The following is a 23,561-nucleotide window of genomic DNA, read 5'->3' as shown; positions in this document are numbered from 1 at the left end:
GAGCCCTCCAGGAATGGCAGAAGAATTCTCTGTATCGGCAAACAACGGTACGGCTTGTACAATGAACGGCTGGACAATCAAACAAAATCGTGGATCTGTACCAAGAAGAACAATGGATGCCGAGCCCGCGTTGTCACGCAAGGCGACCTAGTGTTGAAACGATACAATTTTCATTGTCACGAATAATTAAATAATTGACATGTCGATTATCTCAATGATATTGTACGTAGAAAGGTCGAGAGAAAGGTACATAGGCTAAATACGCTCCGGGAGCGACACATTGAAATGTGGCAACTTAGGAATTGACAGTTGTCTCTTTCTCCCTTTCTCTAGTTGAATCATACCATCTTACTTGTGTCTAATCGTGTGTGAATTGTGTGCAATGTTTGAAGATCGAATGATGTGTTGGTATCAAAAAGCTTATATCATACACTGGAGATTTTTTATCTCTTTCACACCAAACTTGGCAAGTTAAATAAAAAAACATACAGGCGTCATTCAACGTCATATTTTCTTGTTACAAGTTAATGTTCATACTGAAATCTCCAGTGTATTAGATATAAGCTTCTTGGTTTGTATCCTATCTACTCCTTTTTACTTATAATATCATTGTCTCGTATTTATTTCTATTGTCACAAATAAAAGAGATGTTTATATCTTTTACTATAAATATTATGTCTCTCGATGTACGAATTTCAATTGTAACATATAAAATAATTGTTACATATAAAATAATTGTTAGTTAAGTAAATTGTGGGTGGGCACAAATTTATGTGAATTGTTGTAAATAAATGGAAACTATTTCCAGGATGTTAGTATTGTTTATATTATTTACATATGACCTGATGGATTACCCATGTTAATTTACTATCACTTTCTCAGACTAATTAATTGATTCTGGACTATAAAATATTTATTTAATGTATAAGTTTCTCAAATAATCTTATTATCTAACAGTATTTTTTGGAGAGACCGCGAAGGGGCGACCGGCGTTATATTTTAACGGCTTCAAATTCACTCAACATAGTTCGAGTAAAGGATCCAAAATAAGATGGGTTTGCTTCCGAGTAAAGTTCGGTTGCAGAGCCACTGTGGTTATGGAGGACGATGTTATAATAAAAGTATTAAACGGGCATAATCACACGCAAAATATGACTCGTAGTCAAGCTACGTATGGCTCTAATCCTAGTACAACGTTGCATGGCCATAATCTCAACGCATTGACGTCGCATGGCCATAATCTCAACGCATTGACGTCGCATGGCCATAATCTCAACGCATTGACGTCGCATGGGAATAATCCAAGTGATATAATATCGCATGATAATAATTATGCTATGCGGGATGAACGATATTTGATGGCAATGTACGAACGGTATTAAATATTGTTTAAATTGTTTACATGCTGTATACAAAGTTCTTTTTCGTTTGACATTTTTTTTTATTTTTGATGAGTTTTTTGTAATTGTTGAGTTTAATTTGGCAGCTCTTTGCGAACCATCAGGTACAAGTATAATTATTGAGTTTCCTGATTTATCAATACGGTATTAGTAATACGACATGTACTTACCCATATATAACAAACATACCAATAGTAATTCGGGATTAAATTTTTATATGGAAAAATAAAAAATACGAATGTACCTTACTATTATTTAACTACACCATATTATATATTAAAGTAAAAAAAAAAAACTTTACTTAAATATTTAGGTTTAGCTGTGACTTGGATAAAAATATATTATGTAATAGAATAGAAGATTTCCAATCTATAGCATTCCCTTTCGTTTGAATTTATTTTTCATATTACTGTGATCTTATTTTTAGTACCAGTCTTCACTACATCTAAACGAGGAAAACCTATCATACAAATAGGTAAATACAGATTCAAAAGAGCAAGTCATGCTTCAAAAGATGCAGTAGTCATTCCATGGAGTTGTATTAATGACTCTTCACGATGTAGAGCCAAACTAAAAACGCATAATAATGAAATCATTTTTTCTAATATGGACCATAATCATTAATGAATATTTTTTTACGTGAGTTTCTCTGATTACTATTCTGTTCTCATATAAATTTAGGACTAGGACACAAATGATTATTAAAAAAGGATGAAAAGATATGTATTTTTCATTGGACTTTTTCCTATAATAAATTCCTATTTATATTGTTTGTTTTATTGAGATATTTTCACCTTCGAAAGTCATGTTGTAAGGTTGAAGGAACATCAGTCATATGAGCTATATTTCTTAAGATGTTCTAGGCCTTTGTGGGTGGTATCATTTTCCTTATTCTAGTCCATCCCGTATTCATATTTTCTTATTTTTTAAACATTTACAGAGACTTAATACCTAGTTATTATGGTGGTTGCTCACTGCATCAGGTACAATATAATTATTGAGTTTCCTTATTTATCGATACAGTAGTCGTATTACCACAGAATACATAATAGTAGCTAAACGCTACAGAACGGACACTCTCCGCCTCCCGCCAAAATTAAACACTTACCTCACCCCGCACGATCAGGCTAAAAATGGTCCACATTTTTCTACAGGGACGATACGCAACGAAGATTGACAACATTAATTTCATCAGAAAAACGCTTTTTTTAAGCTAGTCAAAAATGTGCCAACCATAAAGCGTTAACACACACATTTGCAGTCTCTACAGTGTGACTATCAAAATGATAATTTTGTATGGAGTGTCCGGGGTGTGGTATTACTAAAATACGATTAATAAATAATGATATACAACAAACATACCAAATATTATAATTAGGGATTAAAATTTTTATATTGAAAAATAAAAAATACATACCTTACCTTATTATTACCGTACCTTATTACATAGTAAATAAAAAAAATGTATTATAATTGGTTTAGCTGGCTGTGTCTTTTAAAAAACTATATTAGAGAAGATTTCCAATCTATGGCTTTCCCTTTTTTGTCAATTCTCTTTCGTTTGGCTTTTTTATTTTTGGTGTAACTATGATTTTATTTTTTTTTATTTTTAGTACCAGTCTTCACTACATCTCAACGAGGAAAACCTAGTATACAAATAGGTAAATACAGGTTCAAAAGAACCAGCCTTACTCAAAAAGATGGAATGATCATTCGATGGAGTTGTATTTACAACTATAAACGATGTAGAGCAAAACTAACAACGCATAATGATGAAATCATTTTTGTAAATATGGAACATAATCATTAACAAATATTTTTTTATTTGAGTTTCTCTGATTAATCTTCTGTTTTCATCAAGTCTAGGACTAGGACACAAATGATTATTAAAATGGATGAAAAGATATGTATTTTTCATTGGACTTATTTCTATAATATATTTCTATTTATATTGAGATATTTTCACTTTCGAAAGTCATGTTGTAAGGTTGAAGGAACATCAGCGAGTCATATATTTCTTACGATGATCGAGGCCTCTGTGGGTGGTATCATTTTCCTTATTCTAGTCCATCCCGTTCTCATATTTTCTTTATTTTGTACACATTTACAGAGACTTAATAGTTATTATGGTGGTTGCTCACTGCATCAGGTACAAGTATAATTATTGAGTTTCCTTATTTATCGATACAGTAGTCGTATTACTAAAATTCGACATATAGGTATATGTGTAATAAATAATGATATACAACAAACATACAAAATATTTTAATTAGGGATTAAAATTTTTATATTGAAAAATAAAAAAATACCTACCTTAGCTTATTATTACCGTACCTTATTACACAGTAAATAAAAAAAACTGTATTATAATTGGTTTAGCTGGCTGTGCCTTTTAAAAAACCATATAAGAGAAGATTTCCAATCTATGGCTATGGCTTTCCCTTTTTTGTCACTTCCCTTTCGTTTGGCTTTTTTATTTTTGATGTAACTATGATTTTATTTTTTTTATTTTTAGTACCAGTCTTCACTACATCTCAACGAGGAAAGCCTATCATACAAATGGGTAAATACAGGTTCAAAAGAAGAGGCCATGCTCCAAAAGATGGAGTGGTCATTCCATGGAGTTGTATAAACGACTATATACGATGTAGAGCCAAACTAAAAACGCATAATGGTGAAATCATTTTTGCAAAACTGGAACATAATCATTAATGAATATTTTTTTTTACTTGAGTTTCTCTGATTACTATTCTGTTCTCATATAAATTTAGGACTAGGACACAAATGATTATTAAAAAAGGATAAATAGATATGTATTTTTCATTCGACTTATTCCTATAGCATATTCCTATTTATATTGAGATATTTTCACCTTCGAAAGTCATGTTGTAAGGTTGAAGGAACATCAGTCATATGAGCTATATTTCTTACGATGTTCGAGGCCTTTGTGGGTGGTATGAGGTATCATTTTCCTTATTCTAGTCCATCCCGTTCTCATATTTTCTTTATTTTTTACACATTTACAGAGACTTAATAGTTATTATGGTGGTTGCTCACTGCATCAGGTACAAGAATAATTATTGAGTTTCCTTATTTATCGATACAGTAGTCGTATTACTAAAATTCGACATATAGGTATATGTGTAATAAATAATGATATACAACAAACATACAAAATATTTTAATTAGGGATTAAAATTTTTATATTGAAAAATAAAAAATACCTACCTTAGCTTATTATTACCGTACCTTATTACACAGTAAATAAAAAAAACTGTATTATAATTGGTTTAGCTGGCTGTGCCTTTTAAAAAACCATATTAGAGAAGATTTCCAATCTATGGCTATGGCTTTCCCTTTTTTGTCACTTCCCTTTCGTTTGGCTTTTTATTTTTGATGTAACTATGATTTTATTTTTTTATTTTTAGTACCAGTCTTCACTACATCTCAACGAGGAAAGCCTATCATACAAATGGGTAAATACAGGTTCAAAAGAACCAGCTATGATCCAAAAGATGGAATGATCTTTCGATGGAGTTGTATTAACGACTCTAAACGATGTAGAGCAAAACTAAAAACGCATAATGATGAAATCATTTTTGTAAATATGGAACATAATCATTAACAAATATTTTTTGAAGTGAATCTTCTTTATCGGGGTTGGAAAAAAATTAAGTGTAACATTTTTTCGTTACGCGTGATACTTTTCCGTTACGCGCCATCTTGTTCTTATCCCTACCACGCGTGTTTTGACGTATTTCTGTCAAATTGCATATAGTAAATTATTTTTTGAAAAATTTGGTTATAAAGAAGTTTCACTTCTTACGTGTGTACACTAATACTCGCACACATTTTTTTTTACTCTCTGATTTATATTCTGTTCTCATCAAGTTTAGGACTAGGACATAAATGATTATTAAAAAAGGATGAAAAGATATGTATTTTTCATTGGACATATTCCTATAGCATATTCCTGTTTATATTGAGATATTTTTACCTTCGAAAGTCATGTTGTAAGGTTGAAGGAACATCAGTCATATGAGCTATATTTCTTACGATGTTCGAGGCCTTTGTGGGTGGTATCATTTTCCTTAATCTAGTCCATCCCGTTCTCATATTTTCTTTATTTTTTACACATTTACAGAGACTTAATAGTTATTATGGTGGTTGCTCACTGCATCAGGTACAAGTATAATTATTGAGTTTCCTTATTTATCGATACAGTAGTCGTATTACTAAAATACGACATATAGGTATATGTGTAATAAATAATGATATACAACAAACATACCAAATATTGTAATTAGTTAGGGATTAAAATTTTAATATTGAAAAATAAAAAATACCTACCTTACCTTATTACACAGTAAATAAATAAAACTGTATTATAATTGGTTTATCTGGCTGTGCCTTTTAAAAAACCATATAAGAGAAGATTTCCAATCTATGCCTTTCCCCTTTTATTCACTTCCCTTTCGTTTGGCTTTTTATTTTTGATGTAACCATGATTTTATTTTTTTATTTTTAGTACCAGTCTTCACTACATCTCAACGAGGAAAGCCTATCATACAAATAGGTAAATACAGATTCAAAAGAGCAAACCATGCTTCAAAAGATGGAGTAGTCATTCCATGGAGTTGTATTAAAGCCTCTACACGATGTAGAGCCAAACTGAAAACGCATGATGATGAAATCATTTTTGTAAATATGGAACATAATCATTAATGAATATTTTTTTACGAGAGTTTATCTTATTACTATTCTGTTCTCATATTAATTTAGAACTAGGACACAAATGATTATTAAAAAAGGATAAATAGATATGTATTTTTCATTCGACTTATTCCTATAATATATTCCTATTTATATTGAGATATTTTCACCTTCGAAAGTCATGTTTTAAGGTTGAAGGAACATCAGCGAGTCATATGAGCTATATTTCTTACGATGATCGAGGCCTCTGTGGTTGGTATAATTTTCCTTATTCTAGTCCATCCCGTATTCATATTTTCTTTATTTTTTACACATAAACAGAGGATTAATAATTATTATGGTGGTTGCTTACTAACAGGCGACCCTCGAGTCTCTCGATCAGTAGTCACTACGTCAGCTAGTACCTAATGCGAATATTACCTACTTGATCTCTTTTCAGAATTTACGTTTACAACATCCAAGTTGGTAAGCCGGCTATACAAATGGGCAAGTACAGGTACAACAAGTGGTCTGGCAGTAAGGGCCCAAAAGGACGCTGGGTGTGCACCAGAGTGGCCATGGGCTGTAAGGCCGTTGTCGTTACTATTGATTATCAATTAATATCTTTTGTTAATGAACATAATCATTAATGACTGTAGAATTAACCGTGTCCATCTTTTAATAGATACGATGCTTTATAATATGTTTGACTTTAAGAGCTTTTTATTTATATATATGAGCCTCTCGTCGCGACTCCGCCCGACCGGGATGAAACAAAATTGATTAATAAAAGTGGTATAGATTATTTATTTATTTAAGATTAAATTTAACCAAGAAAAAAAGAATGATGGCATGAATCCTTATTGGAAAAAAATTTGAACACCTTTTATTATTATATTCGGAAAAAATAAATTTGAGGAAAGCTAATCTAAGAAGTAAGTGGGTGGAATAAAAAGAGATCTCTCTTTTCAGACGAACCTATATTCACAACATCCAGGCGCGGTAAGCCGGCTATACAAATGGGCGAGTACAGGTTCAACAAGAAGTCTAGAAGTAAGGGCCCTAAAGCGCGCTGGGTATGCACCAAAGTTGCCATGGGCTGTAAGGCCCATATCATTACTATGGATAATAAATTAATATCTTGCGTTAATGTACACCATCATTAATGACTGTAGAATTAACTGTGTCCATTTTTTTTTAATAGATATGATGCTCAATAATATGTTTGACTTTAAGAGTTTTTTATTTATGAATTTACAAGGCGCTCGTCGCGACTCCGTCCCAACGGGATAAAACAAAATTGATTATTAAAAGTGGTATAGATTATTTATGCATTTAAAATTATTTAAGTTTAAATAAATAAAAAAGAATGATGGGATGGTGATTCTAATTGGTAAAAAATTTGAACACGTTTTATTAATATATTCGGAAAAATTAAATTTAAGAAACGTTAATATCTAAATGTAGAAGTGAGTGGAATAAAAATAAATCTCTCTTTTCAGACGAACCTATATTCACAACATCCAGGCGTGGTAAGCCGGCTATACAAATGGGCGAGTACAGGTACAACAAGTGGTCTGGCAGTAAGGGCCCTAAAGGGCGCTGGGTATGCACCAAAGTTGCCATGGGCTGTAAGGCCCTTATCATTACTATGGATAATGAATTCGTATCTTTCGTTAATGAACATAATCATTAATTATTATAGAATTAACTGTGTTGAAGTTTTAAATAGATGCTGCCTAATTATGTGAGGGCTTTTTATTTATGTACTAACCGCTCGTTGTGCCCGACCGGGATAAAACAAAATTGATTATTAAAAGTTGTACAGATTATTTATTTATTTAAGATTATTTAATTTTAAATAAATGAAAAAGAGTGTGTGCCGAGCACAAATGTCAGAAGTAAAACTTCTTTGGCAAGATTCAAAGAATTATTTAATTGGTAAAAAATTTGAACGCGTTTTATTAATGTATTCGGAAAAATTATATTTAAAGATAGCTAGTTCCTAAATGTAGAAGTGAAGTGGGTGGAATAAAAATAAATCTCTTTTCAGACGAAGCTATATTCACAACATCCAGGCAGGGTAAGCCGGCTATACAAATGGGCAAGTATAGGTACAACAAATGGTCCCGCAGTAAGGGCCCTAAAGGGCGCTGGGTATGCACAAGAATTGCGAACGGCTGTAAGGCCGTTGTCATTACTATGGATAATAAATTAGTATCTTTCGTTCATGAACATAATCATTAATTATTGTAGAATTAACTGTGTTGAAGTTTTAAATAGATCCTGCCTAAATATGTAAGGGCTTTTTATTTATGTACTAGCCGCTCGTTGGGCCCGACCGGGATAAAACAAAATTGATTATTAAAAGTGGTACAGATTATTTATTTATTTAAGATTATTTAATTTTAAATATAATATTAAAAGAGTGTGTGCCGAGCACACATGTCAGAAGTGAAACTTCTTTGGCAAGATTCAAAGAAACTAAAACTACCGCCTTATTCCATAAGGTATTTCGGTATTGCGGTGTGGAAAACACATGACACTCCCAGTAAGCGTGAAGCCTAATTGGTAAAAAATTTGAGCGCGTTTTATTAATGTATTCGGAAAAATATATTTGAAGATAGCTAGTACCTAAATGTAGAAGTGAAGTGGGTGGAATAAAAATAAATCTCTTTTCAGACGAGCCTGTATTCACAACATCCAGGCAGGGTAAGCCGGCTATACAAATGGGCAAGTATAGGTACAACAAATGGTCCCGCAGTAAGGGCCCTAAAGGGCGCTGGGTATGCACAAGAATTGCGAACGGCTGTAAGGCCGTTGTCATTACTATGGATAATAAATTAGTATCTTTCGTTCATGAACATAATCATTAATTATTGTAGAATTAACTGTGTTGAAGTTTTAAATAGATGCGGCCTAAATATGTAAGGGCTTTTTATTTATGTTCTAGCCGCTCGTTGGGCCCGACCGGGATAAAACAAAATTGATTATTAAAAGTGGTACAGATTATTTATTTATTTAAGATTATTTAATTTTAAATATAATATTAAAAGAGTGTGTGCCGAGCACACATGTCAGAAGTGAAACTTCTTTGGCAAGATTCGAAGAAACTAAAACTACCGCCTTATTCCATAAGGTATTTCGGTATTGCGGTGTGGAAAACACATGACACTCCCAGTTAGCGTGAAGCCTAATTGGTAAAAAAATTGAGCGCGTTTTATTAATGTATTCGGAAAAATATATTTGAAGATAGCTAGTACCTAAATGTAGAAGTGAAGTGGGTGGAATAAAAATAAATCTCTTTTCAGACGAGCCTATATTCACAACATCCAGGCAGGGTAAGCCGGCTATACAAATGGGCAAGTACAGGTACAACAAGTGGTCTGGCAGTAAGGGCCCTAAAGGGCGCTGGATGTGCACCAGAGTTGCCAAGGGCTGTAAGGCCCGTATCATTACTATGGATAATGAATTAGTATCTTTTGTTTATGAACATAATCATTAATTATTGTAGAATGAACGATGAATTTCTAATTAATGATAATGAAATATTTTTGCATGTGGAATTGTGTGTTGAAGTTCCAAATAAACGGTAATATAATGGTACAAAATTTGAGCGCTTTTTATTAATATGTTTCGAGATTATATTAAGAAGAAGGTAAGGAATGTAGAAGTGAAATGGGTTTAGGTCAGCATAGCCACAATGGAAAGATGCTTCTTGTAATTATTAAATTCAAATAACCGCATATATAAGAATGAATATTTTTATGAACTGGTAATGTAGTCCTACAGCCTACTGGTAGTACTAAGATGTATTTCGATACTGAAATATTATGAACAAAATTTTTTTGAAATTATTTATTGAAATTTTTACTAATTTTGGTATTTAAATTGATTTCCAATGTTTTATTTAAGTCCTTTGTTTAAAAAATTGGTAAATGGTTAATAAATATGATCATTTTTAGGACATGAATTGATAAAATGATAGTTTGAAAATGTTTACATTGTTGTATTTTTATTTGTTATCTACAAGTATATCACTATCACTACATAGTACAAAACAAAGTCTCTTTCTCTGTCCCTATGTCCCTATGACCATTTGTATGCTTAAATCTTTAAAACTACGTTTTTTTAATAGATAGAGTGATTCAAGAGGAAGGTTTTAGTATATAATTTATTAGGTTTTAGACAAAGCGGGCGGAACCGCGGGCGATAAGCTAGTTTTGACAATAAAAGATATTTTTTTTAAAGGCACCCGCCATCACAGGTTGTTCGCGCCACCTCTGGAATATTGTCCAGAGACATTATTTACATTTTTTTTTATTTACAAAAAAACAATTTATAAAGACATAATTAATTAAAAATAAAATTATTTACATTAAATACATAAATTAAAATACAATATTAAAAATATTAAAATACTGGGTAAATAAATACAATAAACGCTACAAAAATTCAAACTATCCCATAATATCACAGAATCACACGCCATTGTTTCGCTTATTCACTACTTCTACAATATATTTACAATATTTTAAGAAAGTATCCCTACACTTGTCCCCCAGGGCGGAAGGCAGATTCTCACCCGTCATCGCCATGCCCAATTTTTGCTCAATAGCATATCTATTGCTTGCAAAAATTGGGCACTCGAGTAACAGGTGAGGAACCGTCTCCTCTACTCCGGGCTGACATAGACACGACGGATTCTCCTTCAGCTTGACTAAGAATATTTTGTTTAAACTTGAATATGGTTTCAGAAGCTGTGTTCACGGTGTCTCGTAAAGGGAAGACAGTCCTACAGATTGGGAACTACAGATTTCGACGAGTACAAAGCAGTGGGCCTGTGACGCGATGGGTTTGCAATAAGGACAATAAGGCAAGCGGCTGCAGAGCCAGGATAATGGTCATAGATGGTCGTATTATGACACTTTCGGGGCACAATCATTAAATAATAAGTAATAAATAAATATTTCATGACATTTTTCATACACGGCACGATCTGATCCCATACTAAGCTTTCGCTTGTGTTATGGATGTCTGATAAACATACATATATATCATTTTAAATAAGTACTTATATAGATAATTAACACCCAGACGCACAACTATGCCATGAACACTTTTTGATGGGCAAGCGACCATATGCATAATTGTTTATATTACATTTCATAAATTATCTGGTTATGAGATCGGTCTATATGCCGCGGTCTCCTGTACTATTATCGCAAAGCACCGTAACAATGGAAGGGTGATTTGTCGGCTTTTAAATCTAGTTATACTTCGTCATCATTTCCAATTGCATTATTTTATCTTAACAACTTAACTGTCCCCTTAAAATACAATATAAAACTGGTCCACGTCCATCAGTTTTTTTTTCATTAAGGTTAATTACATTCACATTGTCTTAATAAATTACATTTTATAAAAATAGTTATTGGTTTCATTTATTTTATTCAATTTATATTTTAGCCTCATATATGACTCATGAGCGTGGGATAAAAAAAATATTATTCCCAAGTTCAATGAGTCATATGTGTACACATAATTATAGACAATAAAACTTGATTGATTGAGTTTCAAGTTGCTGTAATAAATGCTAGGTGCATTTACAATGATTTGGCATCACAATGTCCTAAATTGTCTGTTTTGCAAGAACAAGATCATTTAGTTCGACATTTTCTAGGGCCAGCAGCGAGAACTACAGAAAGTAACGTGCCTCAAAGACTTTCGCTTTCTCTGACTCCCAGAACTTCAGTTTCTAGTTCATCTTCTCGCCATAGACTTCAAGAAATTCCGCGTAATACTACAAACAATAAGTTAGTTCGAAAGAGATGTACCGGTTGCTATGAAAAATTAAAAATTCAAGGGCAGTTGGCTCGAAAAGCTAAACAAGTGCACACAGAGTGCAAAGCATGTAAAAAAGCATTTTGTTTGGATTGCTACAACGAAAAACATGTGTTGATTGGTTCTCCTACTAATACTTACAAATTTAATTAAATTTAATTTAATTTTTGTTTTATTTCGAACAAATAGGAACAAACCTACCACAGATAATGTATAAAACTTTTGGGAAAATTTATTTCAATTTCTTGAAGGTTAGGTTTTTCGACACACGTTCACGTAATTATATTTAGTATATCACTCCACGTTCATTAAAAATATATACCCCAAAGAAGCTTGAAAAAATGAGACTTGTGACTCACGAACTTATTCCAAAAGTTCATCATGAGTCATATGTGACTCATTGGACAGTTAAGTTGTTTTGTTATTTTTAAAGTGTTATAATGCTGATAGTCCTACTAATATTGTTAATGCGAAAGTGAAATTGTTTGTTTTACGTCGCAACTGCAACGGGGCAATTATGGCGAGGCAATTTATGCTATTATTATATTATTTATGTCTGGATATTTAGGAGACAAGAATTTAGAAAGTTATATACGAAATTTGTTACCACGGTGAAACATATCATTGCCTTAAGAATTTCTATTGACTACGCAATCGAAACCACGGGAAAGAGCTAGTTTAGGAGTAAATGTTAATTGTAATGTTACTCACTGATGCTGATTTTAGTTGAAGTTAAATAAAACTGAATGTTATTTTTGTAAAAAACATAATTAACTTAAAAAAAAAGTATTTTCTTTTACCACCTACATATTCCCCGAATAACATTATGAACCGAATTTGCTCTATAAAAAAGTATGTCTAATAACATAATGAAACCGCTTTAACTATGACAAAATATAGGTAAAATGTATACAAAAGACTAACAGAAATAAATATTTTATGTAATAAAATACCCATTGCTTTTGCATTTTTAATTTTATCAAAATTGCTAAAAAAAATCCCAAGATATCCTCTTTACATAAATATATTAAGTGTTCACACATGTGCAATAACCAATTTGCTTCCAGTATATTTTGAGATGACGTCATCGGGTAGACGTTCTCTGCTCATGGGAGGTCACAGGTTCTCAGTACACCAGAATGAAGGGGTCAGAGTGAGATGGCGATGTGTGAGAAAGAAGAGAGGGTGTACTGCCTTTGTCACGACTCATAATAGTATTATATTGAAGGCACGTCAAGTACATAACCATTATTAGGAAGATTTCAACACGTGTCAGAAAACTTCTTTGGCAAGATACAAAGATACCAAGATCGTCGACTTACTCCATGAAATGACGGTATTGACATGTTGCGAACTTGAAATTTTAATCTCAACGCGTCTAAAGAAGTTTCACTTCAAAAATTCCTATCCATAGGTGGAAATAGAATGTTGATCGGTGCAGAAGTTAGTTGAGTTTATGCGAACAGGCAGACAGACGCGAAAGACTTTATTTTATAATATACAGGGTGTCCCAAAAAGTAGTGATATACGGAAGCTGGGAGGTAGAAGACCTAGAGGGCTATCCGAATCACCCCCATGTATGTTATGCGATTTTTCGTATTTTCGGAGTTATGACGTTTTTTTTCAATTTTTCACCTATCGCCGAGTACGATGAGATTTTCACTCATGGTGACGTCAATTATTGCGGTAGATGCTTGATTTTTTTTGTGTGCTAAGCTAAAAGATAGGCCAATTCAGTATGGTAACTTTTACTATCGTTAGATCTTTGAATGGAATAAAAAAAAGAATTAAATGCCAAGAAAGATAAAATTACCCAGTATGTTCACCACTTCAAGGGCCCGTAAAAAAATAAAATCACATAAAAAAAGTTTTCTTTTTGGCTTTTAAAAACTTGCTCTATCTATCAGGTAGCTACCCTGAAAATTTCATTTTATTATTCAGAAGGCTTCGATCGAAAAATTGAAATCTAAATTTGGTACGTGCAAAAATTGAATTAACATTATGATTAATAAAAACAAATTAAAACCAATAACAAGGTGTTCAATTACCAGAAATTTTTAAAATAACCCCGCTGTTGCTCAATGCAAGTGCGACATCACCGTAAAAAGTTGTCTTTTAAATGTCTGAATGCCCTTTTATCATTTTTAATGGTTTCTTCTGCTACTATGAATTTCCGGGTAATTTCGTCCAAATTGTGGCAGTCTCTCGTCTTTGTAGTATCCCCACGGAAAAAAATCAATAGGGTTTATGTCCGAGGACCGTGGAGGCCAGGCTAAAGGGCAAAGATACCCTGAAAGATGGATTGGTTGTTGCAGCCTGCGCATGCGCCGGTGACTCCTGCCTTAAAGCCTGGCCTCCATGGTCCCTCGACCTAAACCCCATTGATTTGTTTCAATGGGGATACTAAAAAGACCTCGGCTACTTGAGAGAATGCCACAATTTGAACGAAATAACCCGGAAATTCAGAAGAAACCATTAAAAATGATAATAGGGCATTCAGCATTTAAAAGACAACTTTTTACGGTGATGTCGCACTTGCATTGAGCAACAGCGGGGTTATTTAAAAAAAATTCTGGTAATTAAACACCTATTTATTGGTTTTAATTTGTTTTTATTAATCATAATGTTAATTCAACTTTTGCACGTACCAAATTTAGATTTCAATTTTTCGATCGAAGCCTTCTGAATAATAAAATGAAATTTTTAGGGTAGCTACCTGATAGATAGAGCAAGTTTTTAAAAGCCAAATGGAAAACTTTTTTTATGTGATTTTATTTTTTTATGGGCCCTTGAAGTTGTGAACATACTGGGTAATTTTATCTTTCTTGGCATTTAATTCTTTTTTTTTATTCCATTCGAAGATCTAACGATAATAAATGTTACCATACTGAATTGTCCTATCTTTCAGCTTAGCACACAAAAAAAATCAAGCATCTACCGCAATAATTGACGTCACCATGAGTGAAAATCTCATCGTACTCGGCGATAGGTGACAAAATTGAAAAAAAACGTCATAACTCCGAAAATACGAAAAATCGCATTACATACATGGGGGTGATTCGGATAGCCCTCTAGGTCCTCTACCTCCCAGCTTCCGTTCATCACTACTTTTTGGGACACCCTGTATAATATATAATAATAATATGGAGTAAAAGTATGTTTGTATCGATCGCCATTTTTGGGACGTAGGTGATAGAGATTTTTTGTAAATGAGATTAGATTTTAAGTTGTGTTTTCATAGGGTTTATTTTTCCTGGTATAAGGTACCTATTGGGTAGTTACTTTTTTTAAGAATAGTCAACTTTATACATACTAAATAGAGAACGGATATATCTACTGTGAATATAGTAAAGTTGAATGAAGCTAGTCCTTGTTATATGTTGAAGATGTTCTATGACTCGAATATAAAACATTGACAGATCCATATCTTAATACAAAATGAAAATATTTATATTTGTTATTTATTAGGTAAAATCTGAGAATATTGTATTATGTTACTTGTTAATTTATCAAACACACATATTTTGTTTTATACATTTAATTAATTAGTGCACATAGTTACAAAATATTTCTCCACTTAAAAAAGGTATCAACGGATATTTTTAAATACTTAGAGATACATTTATCTGTTATTTTTTATCTATTTTATTTATATCTATTTTAAAATTATTATATTAAGATCTCCAATCATTGTGTGATTCCATATTTCTTATACATAAAGTAGGTAGGATAAAAGGTATAGAGGTATTTAATAGACATATAGAAATTATGAACTTGTCTTTGTTAGGGCCGATTTTTCAATGCTTAGATAAAACTTATCCGTCCAATAAAGTATTACACGATAATATTCAAATGTCACGTAAACTGTCAAATACGGGCAATTAGAATACGTTTTTAAAATGGTAGTTTTATACATTATTCGACGAATAAGTTTTATCAAAGGATTGAAAAATCAGCCCTTAAGGCTGCAGTCTAGCAAAATTGCGTTTTCAACAAGTTATTTGACAATTTTTTCCCGGCTAATGAAATGATAAACTGAATTTTTTTTTCTTGTTTATCAATTAGTGTTATATACGCAATGCGCGTGAATTTTTTCACATTTATAAAGTTACTTTATGTTACCTTAATCAGGCCTTCAAGATAAGTCTCTTTCCCCCAAAGACATTTCGAGCTAAGTTTGTGCACTCACTACGTTGCAACCGATTACAATTTACACAATCTGATCAGCGCATTATTATCCTTATATAGTCGTTATTAAAAACTGCTGAATACAATTGCCGAAAAACTTATGATTTTCTTAATTAGAACGTTATAAATTCATTAAATTTCCCATTTTTTGCCTTACAAAATCTATTGATAAATACTGCTAAAAGTTATTTTTTCCATTAATTTATTCGAGTTGGTTGAAGACCAATGAGTATTAATCCTTTAAAAAAATTTTTTTTTGAATTTTGATAATTCTTTAAATATTAAAAAAATATTTAAAATAATTAGGAAAAATCCTAGCGAATTTCTTTAGTCGCGCTCCTTGGGCCGGAGCGTTCTGACGTGTGCTCTACGCTCGATTTTCCTTCATACCGAAGTGAAAGTTGCTCTACTTCATTAAATTTAATATTTTTGTTAATTGATTATTTTTATCTTAGTTTTGTGCAAATATTCGTATTTTTAAACATTTGATTTCGATATGGAAAATAAACGAAAAAAATACGCGTGTAACTACTAGAAAAAAAATTATCTTCGAACATAAAGTTAATGAAACCAAATAGATTGCAAAGGTGATTGGCAACAATTTCTTTATTTTACGGGGTGTCAGTAAAGGGATGTATATTTCTTTAAAACTAAAGTAAGCTCATAAATTTTCTTATAATATAATTTTTTTGAAGTTCCAAAAATGTTTATTTTTCGTTTGAGAAATACGAAATATAATATAAACTTGTATTGAGAACTTGAACTTCCCAAGTTCATCCGGGGAAATCCCCATACGGGGAAAATGATTTGTTTACTCCAAAATTGATCTTAGGTGTTTTAATTTTTTTCTTCTAGTCATTTTCAACGTAGCGGCATGTTGTTTGATTATTAATTTTGTAACTTAAATTCAGGATGTTGGTTTTATATTCTGATCTTACAGACGCGCTGACAAATTTAGTCCGCCATTTCTAGTTTAGTCTACCAACTCTAAGTACCAATATTAAAACGAATGGATTATCATCACATCATCAAAACTCAGATGTAATGGAAGATCACAATAACATATAAAATTCAGTGGGTGTTGAGAACTAAACAAACAGAAGTAACAGAGACGCGAAGAATAAAAAAAGAGGACGAAAACGATAATTCGTTGATGCTTTCCCTTTTCGACGTATTGTTAGGGTACATCACCAATCTGCAAAAAACAAAACTGATGATTCCCAATTGCTGATTAAAAATGAAAAACAAATAATCGACAACAGTGGTGAAAATTTGCTGATCACAATGAAACATCCTTCAGTGGTAGCAGATTTACTCATTTCAAATGTATCGGTGAACAGCGTAAAGGAGAGGAGGACAGGAAAACATTATGAATGTGGATTGTGGATTGTATACAGGCAGTAATCGATAAGTATGTGCAGGCGATTATGACGTTATTATTGCAGGTATCAAAAAACTTAAAACTGATATCGAAATTACTTTACCTAATGAGCAAAATGACAATAATAACTTTTTAAAAGTATAACGAGAAATATCTAAAAAATTTACTTTATACATTCCCATATCAAAAAGGGAAAATGGAACTAGTAGAAGTTAAATGTCTAATTCCGGCAAAAGACATGAATGCGGAAGATGCGGTTAAAAAAAAATTAATATTTGAAATACAATGCAAAAAATAACACTTTTGTCATAGATAAGAATCATGACTATTTTTTCTAAATTCAGGGACAACTAAACGTTGCAGAAGCAGAAGTCTGCTTATTTGCTGTTTGGACTGGAGTGAATAATTCGTTAAAAATAGAATATATAAAAAAGTATGTAACGTTTAGGCAAAATAAAATGATGGACCATTATCAAGATTTTACATAAATTGCCTACTGTCAGAATTGATTGATTCGAGACTTCAGCATTCGATGCCCATCAAGGACCCATCCTATATCATTCAAGCGATTGAAAAAAAAGAGATAAATCCAGTGCAACCGATAAAGCATCAGAATGCTAGCAAAAGATTTATTAGGTTTATCAATATAAATCTATATATTACACATAATATAATAAATCTGTAGAAGACGCATAGACTGACATCCGCACGGACGGAGTCGCGGGCGGAAGCTAGTCAGAAATAAATACCTTTTGTTTTCATTTAACACAAACATTACATTTTTTTTATTATATACAAAATTTGTTTATCCGTTTTATTAGTTAAACTGAACAACTTTCACTAAGAAACTTAGGTCGAAAAAATGTATAGAGTTCTGCATTTTGTATGGAAAGCTTATTTTTTTTTATATTTCGTCCAAATTTCTTTGTAAAAGTTGATCAGTTATATAAACATGAAGTTGAAGATATCAATAGAAAGTATTCGCAAATTTTGTGTACTGATAAAAAAAAATCACCCGGTGTAATTTTCACGAAAATTGTTTCAAATTGTCATTTTTGGTACCTAATACGAATATTAAATTATGCATACGAATGATTTAATTTTTAAAAATTAAGTGGAGCAACTTTCCCTTAGTACATTTGTACTATTTACATATAGGATGACAGGATGCATTTGTTTGCACTACTAGACCAAGCCCTTAATTGTACAAATGTAAGAATCTGTGTACCTGAATAGTTTAACAACTACCTATGTTAGATAGTTTGGGATTATTATGGAAAATAAAGAGAAATGTTACATATATGTTTTATTTGTTTTTATTCCAGATTTTAAAAATTATAGGATCTTTAAAATATACAGTCTGTTGCATATAGCATCTTTCTTTATGATAAGGTGAATTTGTAGATAATATAGCACAAAATACATATAGTTTTAAGTCTTAAATGTTATATATATATGCCTAATTTCCTGAATATTTTAATAAATAATACATAACAATACTAAACTAGTACATATTTTCAGGTTTACTCTGCACGCTATTCCGCGGCCGCTACTGGGGAGACGCGACCAATATATACATAGGGGGACACAAGTTCTGCCGGCACTCCCGGTCTCTCACAGGCAACCGTATAAGATGGACATGTGCTAAAAAACACAAGCTAAAGTGTAAAGCATCTGCTGTTACTATAGACGGAGTTGTCATGTCTACTACAGGGTTACATTCTCATGATTAACGTGCACATTTGACTATAATATTGTCTATAGAGCAAGGAGCCTCCCGAAGCAATTGCTGCGAGAAGCAGTTCGGTCTGTGCGGAGCTGTCAACGCGTGAGCCGTCATTTTAATCGGCCGCCGTCAGCCGCCATTTTTTTAATTACAGCATACGTCAGTTAAGGCCTGTTCAAACTAGAGCGGTACCCACAGCGGTAGCGAATACCGCTCTAGTTTGAATAGGCCTTTACATTTTCTTCGGCCAATGAATGTCCACATAGACCGAGCTTCGAGCAGCAATTGCTTGACGGGGCTGCTCGCTATGTGCCTTGATTTTTTTAATTCTTCATAAGCTATTTATACTAATTTTATGTTGTTGTTCCGTGTGCAAAAACATTACTTTCCCATGACGAACGCCTGCTTTTGAATATGAATGGAGTTCTGAATTTTAGTTTATAGGTATGTTTGTTTAATACACAAGATAAAGTTAGATATTAAGTTTGTGTACTATTTTTATTCATTCACTATTTTTGTACCTTATTTTTGCACGAGATCTCTATATTATCAACATACTTAGATTTTTTAAAGATACAATTGGAAGAATACTTATTTCTTACACAGTATATATTAATAAGACTATTTTCTTTGAATGAAAGTATTTTTCACATCGTATTTCTCAAAAGTATATGATAGAGTTGCATTAGAATGACGAACTTATTCTGTCTTTAAAATTTATCACAGTGTTCCTTGTAATCGACAGGAATCAATAATACATACTACACTATTTACTAATAAGATCTACCTATAAGTTTTAAGAGACATATTGGCAATAAGAAAAATTATCTAGTTTTGCCAATATCAAAAATCTTTATACATACTTTTGATAACAGTGTGTGTTTAAATTTCTATGACGTACCTATATTCAGGGTGTTATAACGAAGTTTAAAAGATTGGTATGGGTATGGGAAAATATGACGATGTCACGACAAAATAGGGTTATTTTTTATTATCTAACTTAAATTTTCCTATAACAGTGCATTTACATCAAACGAGCGAATGCTCATTCTAACTATGTAAAATTCTTTTAGTGTAAACATGCGTAGAGCATTCTTTCGTTGTTATTAGAGCGTCGAAAAGATTGTATGCAATGTTCTAATACTGAATAACACTGAATACGACTATTCGTTTCCACTAAAAGATCACGAAAAAATTCTTTTGCTCTAGCTCTATGTTCGTTTGATCTAAATGCACCGTTATGTATTTATATATTTGTATGTATATTTTGGAAAATTTGCACTCAAGTCTGCTCTTATTTTCAAAAATTGGTTGTCTGTAAAGTCGGTTTACTGACGATAGTTGAACGTGACAACGTCCGATTGTGCTTCTTTGTCGCTCGTTCCGCGCTCTCGCTTGCACTTCAAGCCTTACATGGAACGCCTCAGAGCGAGGTAACGCCGCATGAGTCATGTTTTTTCGTGCGTGCAGCCGGCTCTATCGAATTATAAGACGTTGTCACGTCAAAACTATCCTCAATGGTAGTATTTTTTGTATGATCAATTGTATTTTATATTGCTAAACCTTAATCCATTTGTTATAAATAAGCTGTTATTATAAGTAAAATATTACAATGACTTTAAACGTTGGTTTTAACAATGATAAATAATATTAAAGACCATATCGATAAAGTATTATATTTTTATATAGTTTATTAAAAATAAGTTAACATTCCAAGTTTAAATGTTTGTTAATTGCATCTAAGCTATTAATATCAAAAAGAGCGATATTCTTGTTACATATGATTAAATATAATGTCCTTATAAATTAGAATTAAAATTAAATAAGGGAAGTCGTACAAATAAATTTTAAATAAAAAACATGACGGGTTTTACAAATAAAACACATGAAAGCAATGACATTGTAGGTTAATAATAATAATTTATTTATTAATTCAAGCATCAGGACTCATTTTGTTAGTAACCATTGATAACTTAAAAATTATGTTAGTAAAAATGATACAATTTAATACACATTATTATGACTACTAGGAATGCACTCCACTGCTACAGTTCTATCAATGAAGCAGACAGTTTGCAGCAGTGATTTACATACCAGCAGTCGAGCCGACTCGCTATACAGCGCATGAGTAAGGAATCACGTGATCGAAGCATATCTGCGAATGTTATTATGTACCAATTGGTTCATATCAATAATGTTGCCATAAACTTTTAGTATTGCGATGAATTGTATTCTTCTTGATTTTAACCTAAAATTGATTTGCTATTATTTACTATTAGAAATTTGAAATATTAGAATCAACTCATATACATATATAATATCAGCCATACACGCTACGGGCTACCGTACATCTAGCTTACCGTGACATGCGCAAGTCAACCAATCATAGGTAGGCAAAAAAAACTGTACAGGTCTATTCCCGCACTTGTTCCGGTCTACCTGCGCGGGTATACCTGTACAGGTGGACCCGTCAAGTGTACCGTAGATAGTAGCCATATAAAATGTTTTTCTTAACAATCTGATTTGCTACGAACATAGGGTTCGTAGCAGATCCGTAGCACTTTCGAAGATTTAGATGTTATGATTTAGATGTTTTAACGTAGCACAGAGATTTGCTGCCTTGGTTGTACTATTATAAAAACTTTTTTGTGTGATATTCGTAAAATTTGTTATAAGTATCCATTTAAATTTTTAAAGAATTTGTTTTCTAGCATGTTAATTAGACCTTAATAAAATAGACTAAACAATAATAATAGTTGATAAATATTTTTATAGATTTAAGGTTTTATAAAATATTTGATTCAAGTTATGTCGTGACTAAGAGTTATTTTTTATGAAAGTATATTAAATATTTATTTTAAAAGCACTGTTTTATTCGTATTCATTCAGATATTGTTTTTGAAACTTATTTATAAGTGTTAATTTATAAATTTATGCATTAATAAAGTTATAGTTCACTTAATTATTTCAAATGAATTTAATTATTGACTTATTTTTCAGTAAAGAGCACTATATTTATAAATGAGTAGATAATATAAAAGTGTATTAAAAATTTCATCGTACATACAAAAAATATAATATGAATAAGAAGAAATTTTTATCACATAAAAAATCGTACTAGTTAATAAAAGGAATTGATTTCAGGTGAAATAATAAAAACATCAAGAAGCCGTCACTTCTTCTACAAAACCTTCACATACAACCGTGTGCGAAGAACACACAACAACTGCTTTAGATGGTACTGCTCTCAGTACCACGCTCGTTGCCAGGCAACCCTTATCAGCGACACTGATAACGTTGTCATAGTAACCACCGGCCAGCACAACCACGCACCGCCTAGAGTGTATAAGATCAACAGCGCCAATCTATACGAAATTTTGCATGTGAAATAAAAAGTAAAAGTATTGAAAATAGTAAAAAGAAAATTATTTCGTGGCTTGCCACGATAATGCTAACAATGTGTACAAAATGAAATTTATTAATAAATAGATATTTTTAAATGGAATTATTTATCATTCCACCTAAATTTTTAATACCTATACCCTAAAATTATATTATTATTGGGTATAACATTTATTATATAACTAATTTTAAAGATTGCGCTTACCTCAGTAATTTCAATTTTTTGTGCATATAATAAAAATATTTAACATAATTTCACTCTATTTAAAAACGTCGTCTTAATTTTCTCCAGATTATGAGCTGATTCCGCGAGGTGAAAGGAGTTACATCTTACGAATTGGCCATCATACATTCTCGACCAACTATAATTCATCTTCAACCGGAATAAGTATCTGGTACTGTTCTAAAAGAAAACGCAGGGCCTGTAAAGTGAGAGTCAGAATGGTGCACACACACATCATGGATATCAGTGGCATACACACACACGAGTAGAACGCACGCATACCATTCTATAGTATTATACAAGTATATTTATATTAGTACTAGCTTTCAACCCGCGGCATCGCCCGCGCAGTCAAAGAAAAACCCGCATAGTTCCCGAGGGATTTCCGGAATAAAACCCATCCTATGTCCTTTCTCGGGTGTCAAAATATCTCTATACCAAATTTCTTGCAAATTGGTTCAGTAGTTAAGGCGTGATTGAGTAACAGACAGACAGACAGAGTTACTTTCGCATTTATAATATTAAGTATGGATATAGTATCTATGTACAGTATATGTAGTTTATGTAGTATGTATATAAATTCTTTATTTTATATTTTTTTTGCGCTCTCCTTATTCTTCTCACATTTCCTTTCCTGGTTGCCTGGCAGAGATTGATGTGTGGCAATAAGGCCGCCTATTGTGCAAAATTTTTGTACCTTATTAG

At 32.1% G+C, this 23,561-nt stretch overlaps 1 protein-coding gene across 12 annotated transcripts in view; it reads left to right on the top strand.

Moving 5' to 3' along the window:
- LOC149488327 (uncharacterized) overlaps positions 1-23,561 on the top strand; it is a 302,595-nt gene that overhangs the window by 236,753 nt on the left and 42,281 nt on the right. Inside the window, exons 5-8 of one of the 12 annotated variants that reach the window (XM_089694998.1) lie at positions 6,553-6,677; positions 7,065-7,168; positions 7,595-7,655; positions 8,146-8,161. The exons of 8 other annotated variants lie outside the window; for them this stretch is intronic. In XM_089694998.1, coding sequence (XP_089551124.1) covers positions 6,553-6,677; positions 7,065-7,168; positions 7,595-7,628 — 263 coding nt within the window. In that variant the 3' untranslated portion in view covers positions 7,629-7,655; positions 8,146-8,161. Of the gene's footprint in view, positions 1-3,013; positions 3,062-3,915; positions 4,211-6,552; positions 6,678-7,064; positions 7,169-7,594; positions 7,699-8,145; positions 8,353-23,561 lie in introns of those variants that run through there. 3 more of the 12 variants (XM_089694982.1, XM_089694996.1, XM_089695011.1) reach the window with 3 other exon arrangements.

The sequence above is a fragment of the Colias philodice genome, chromosome 5 (assembly GCF_061535455.1).
Source record: "Colias philodice isolate Cphi_HAF_F1 chromosome 5, ilColPhil1 Martin Lab GWU primary, whole genome shotgun sequence".
NCBI lineage: Eukaryota > Metazoa > Arthropoda > Insecta > Lepidoptera > Pieridae > Colias > Colias philodice.
Note: the sequence above shows the minus strand (reverse complement) of the source record. Positions and strands in the feature narration are given on the sequence as shown.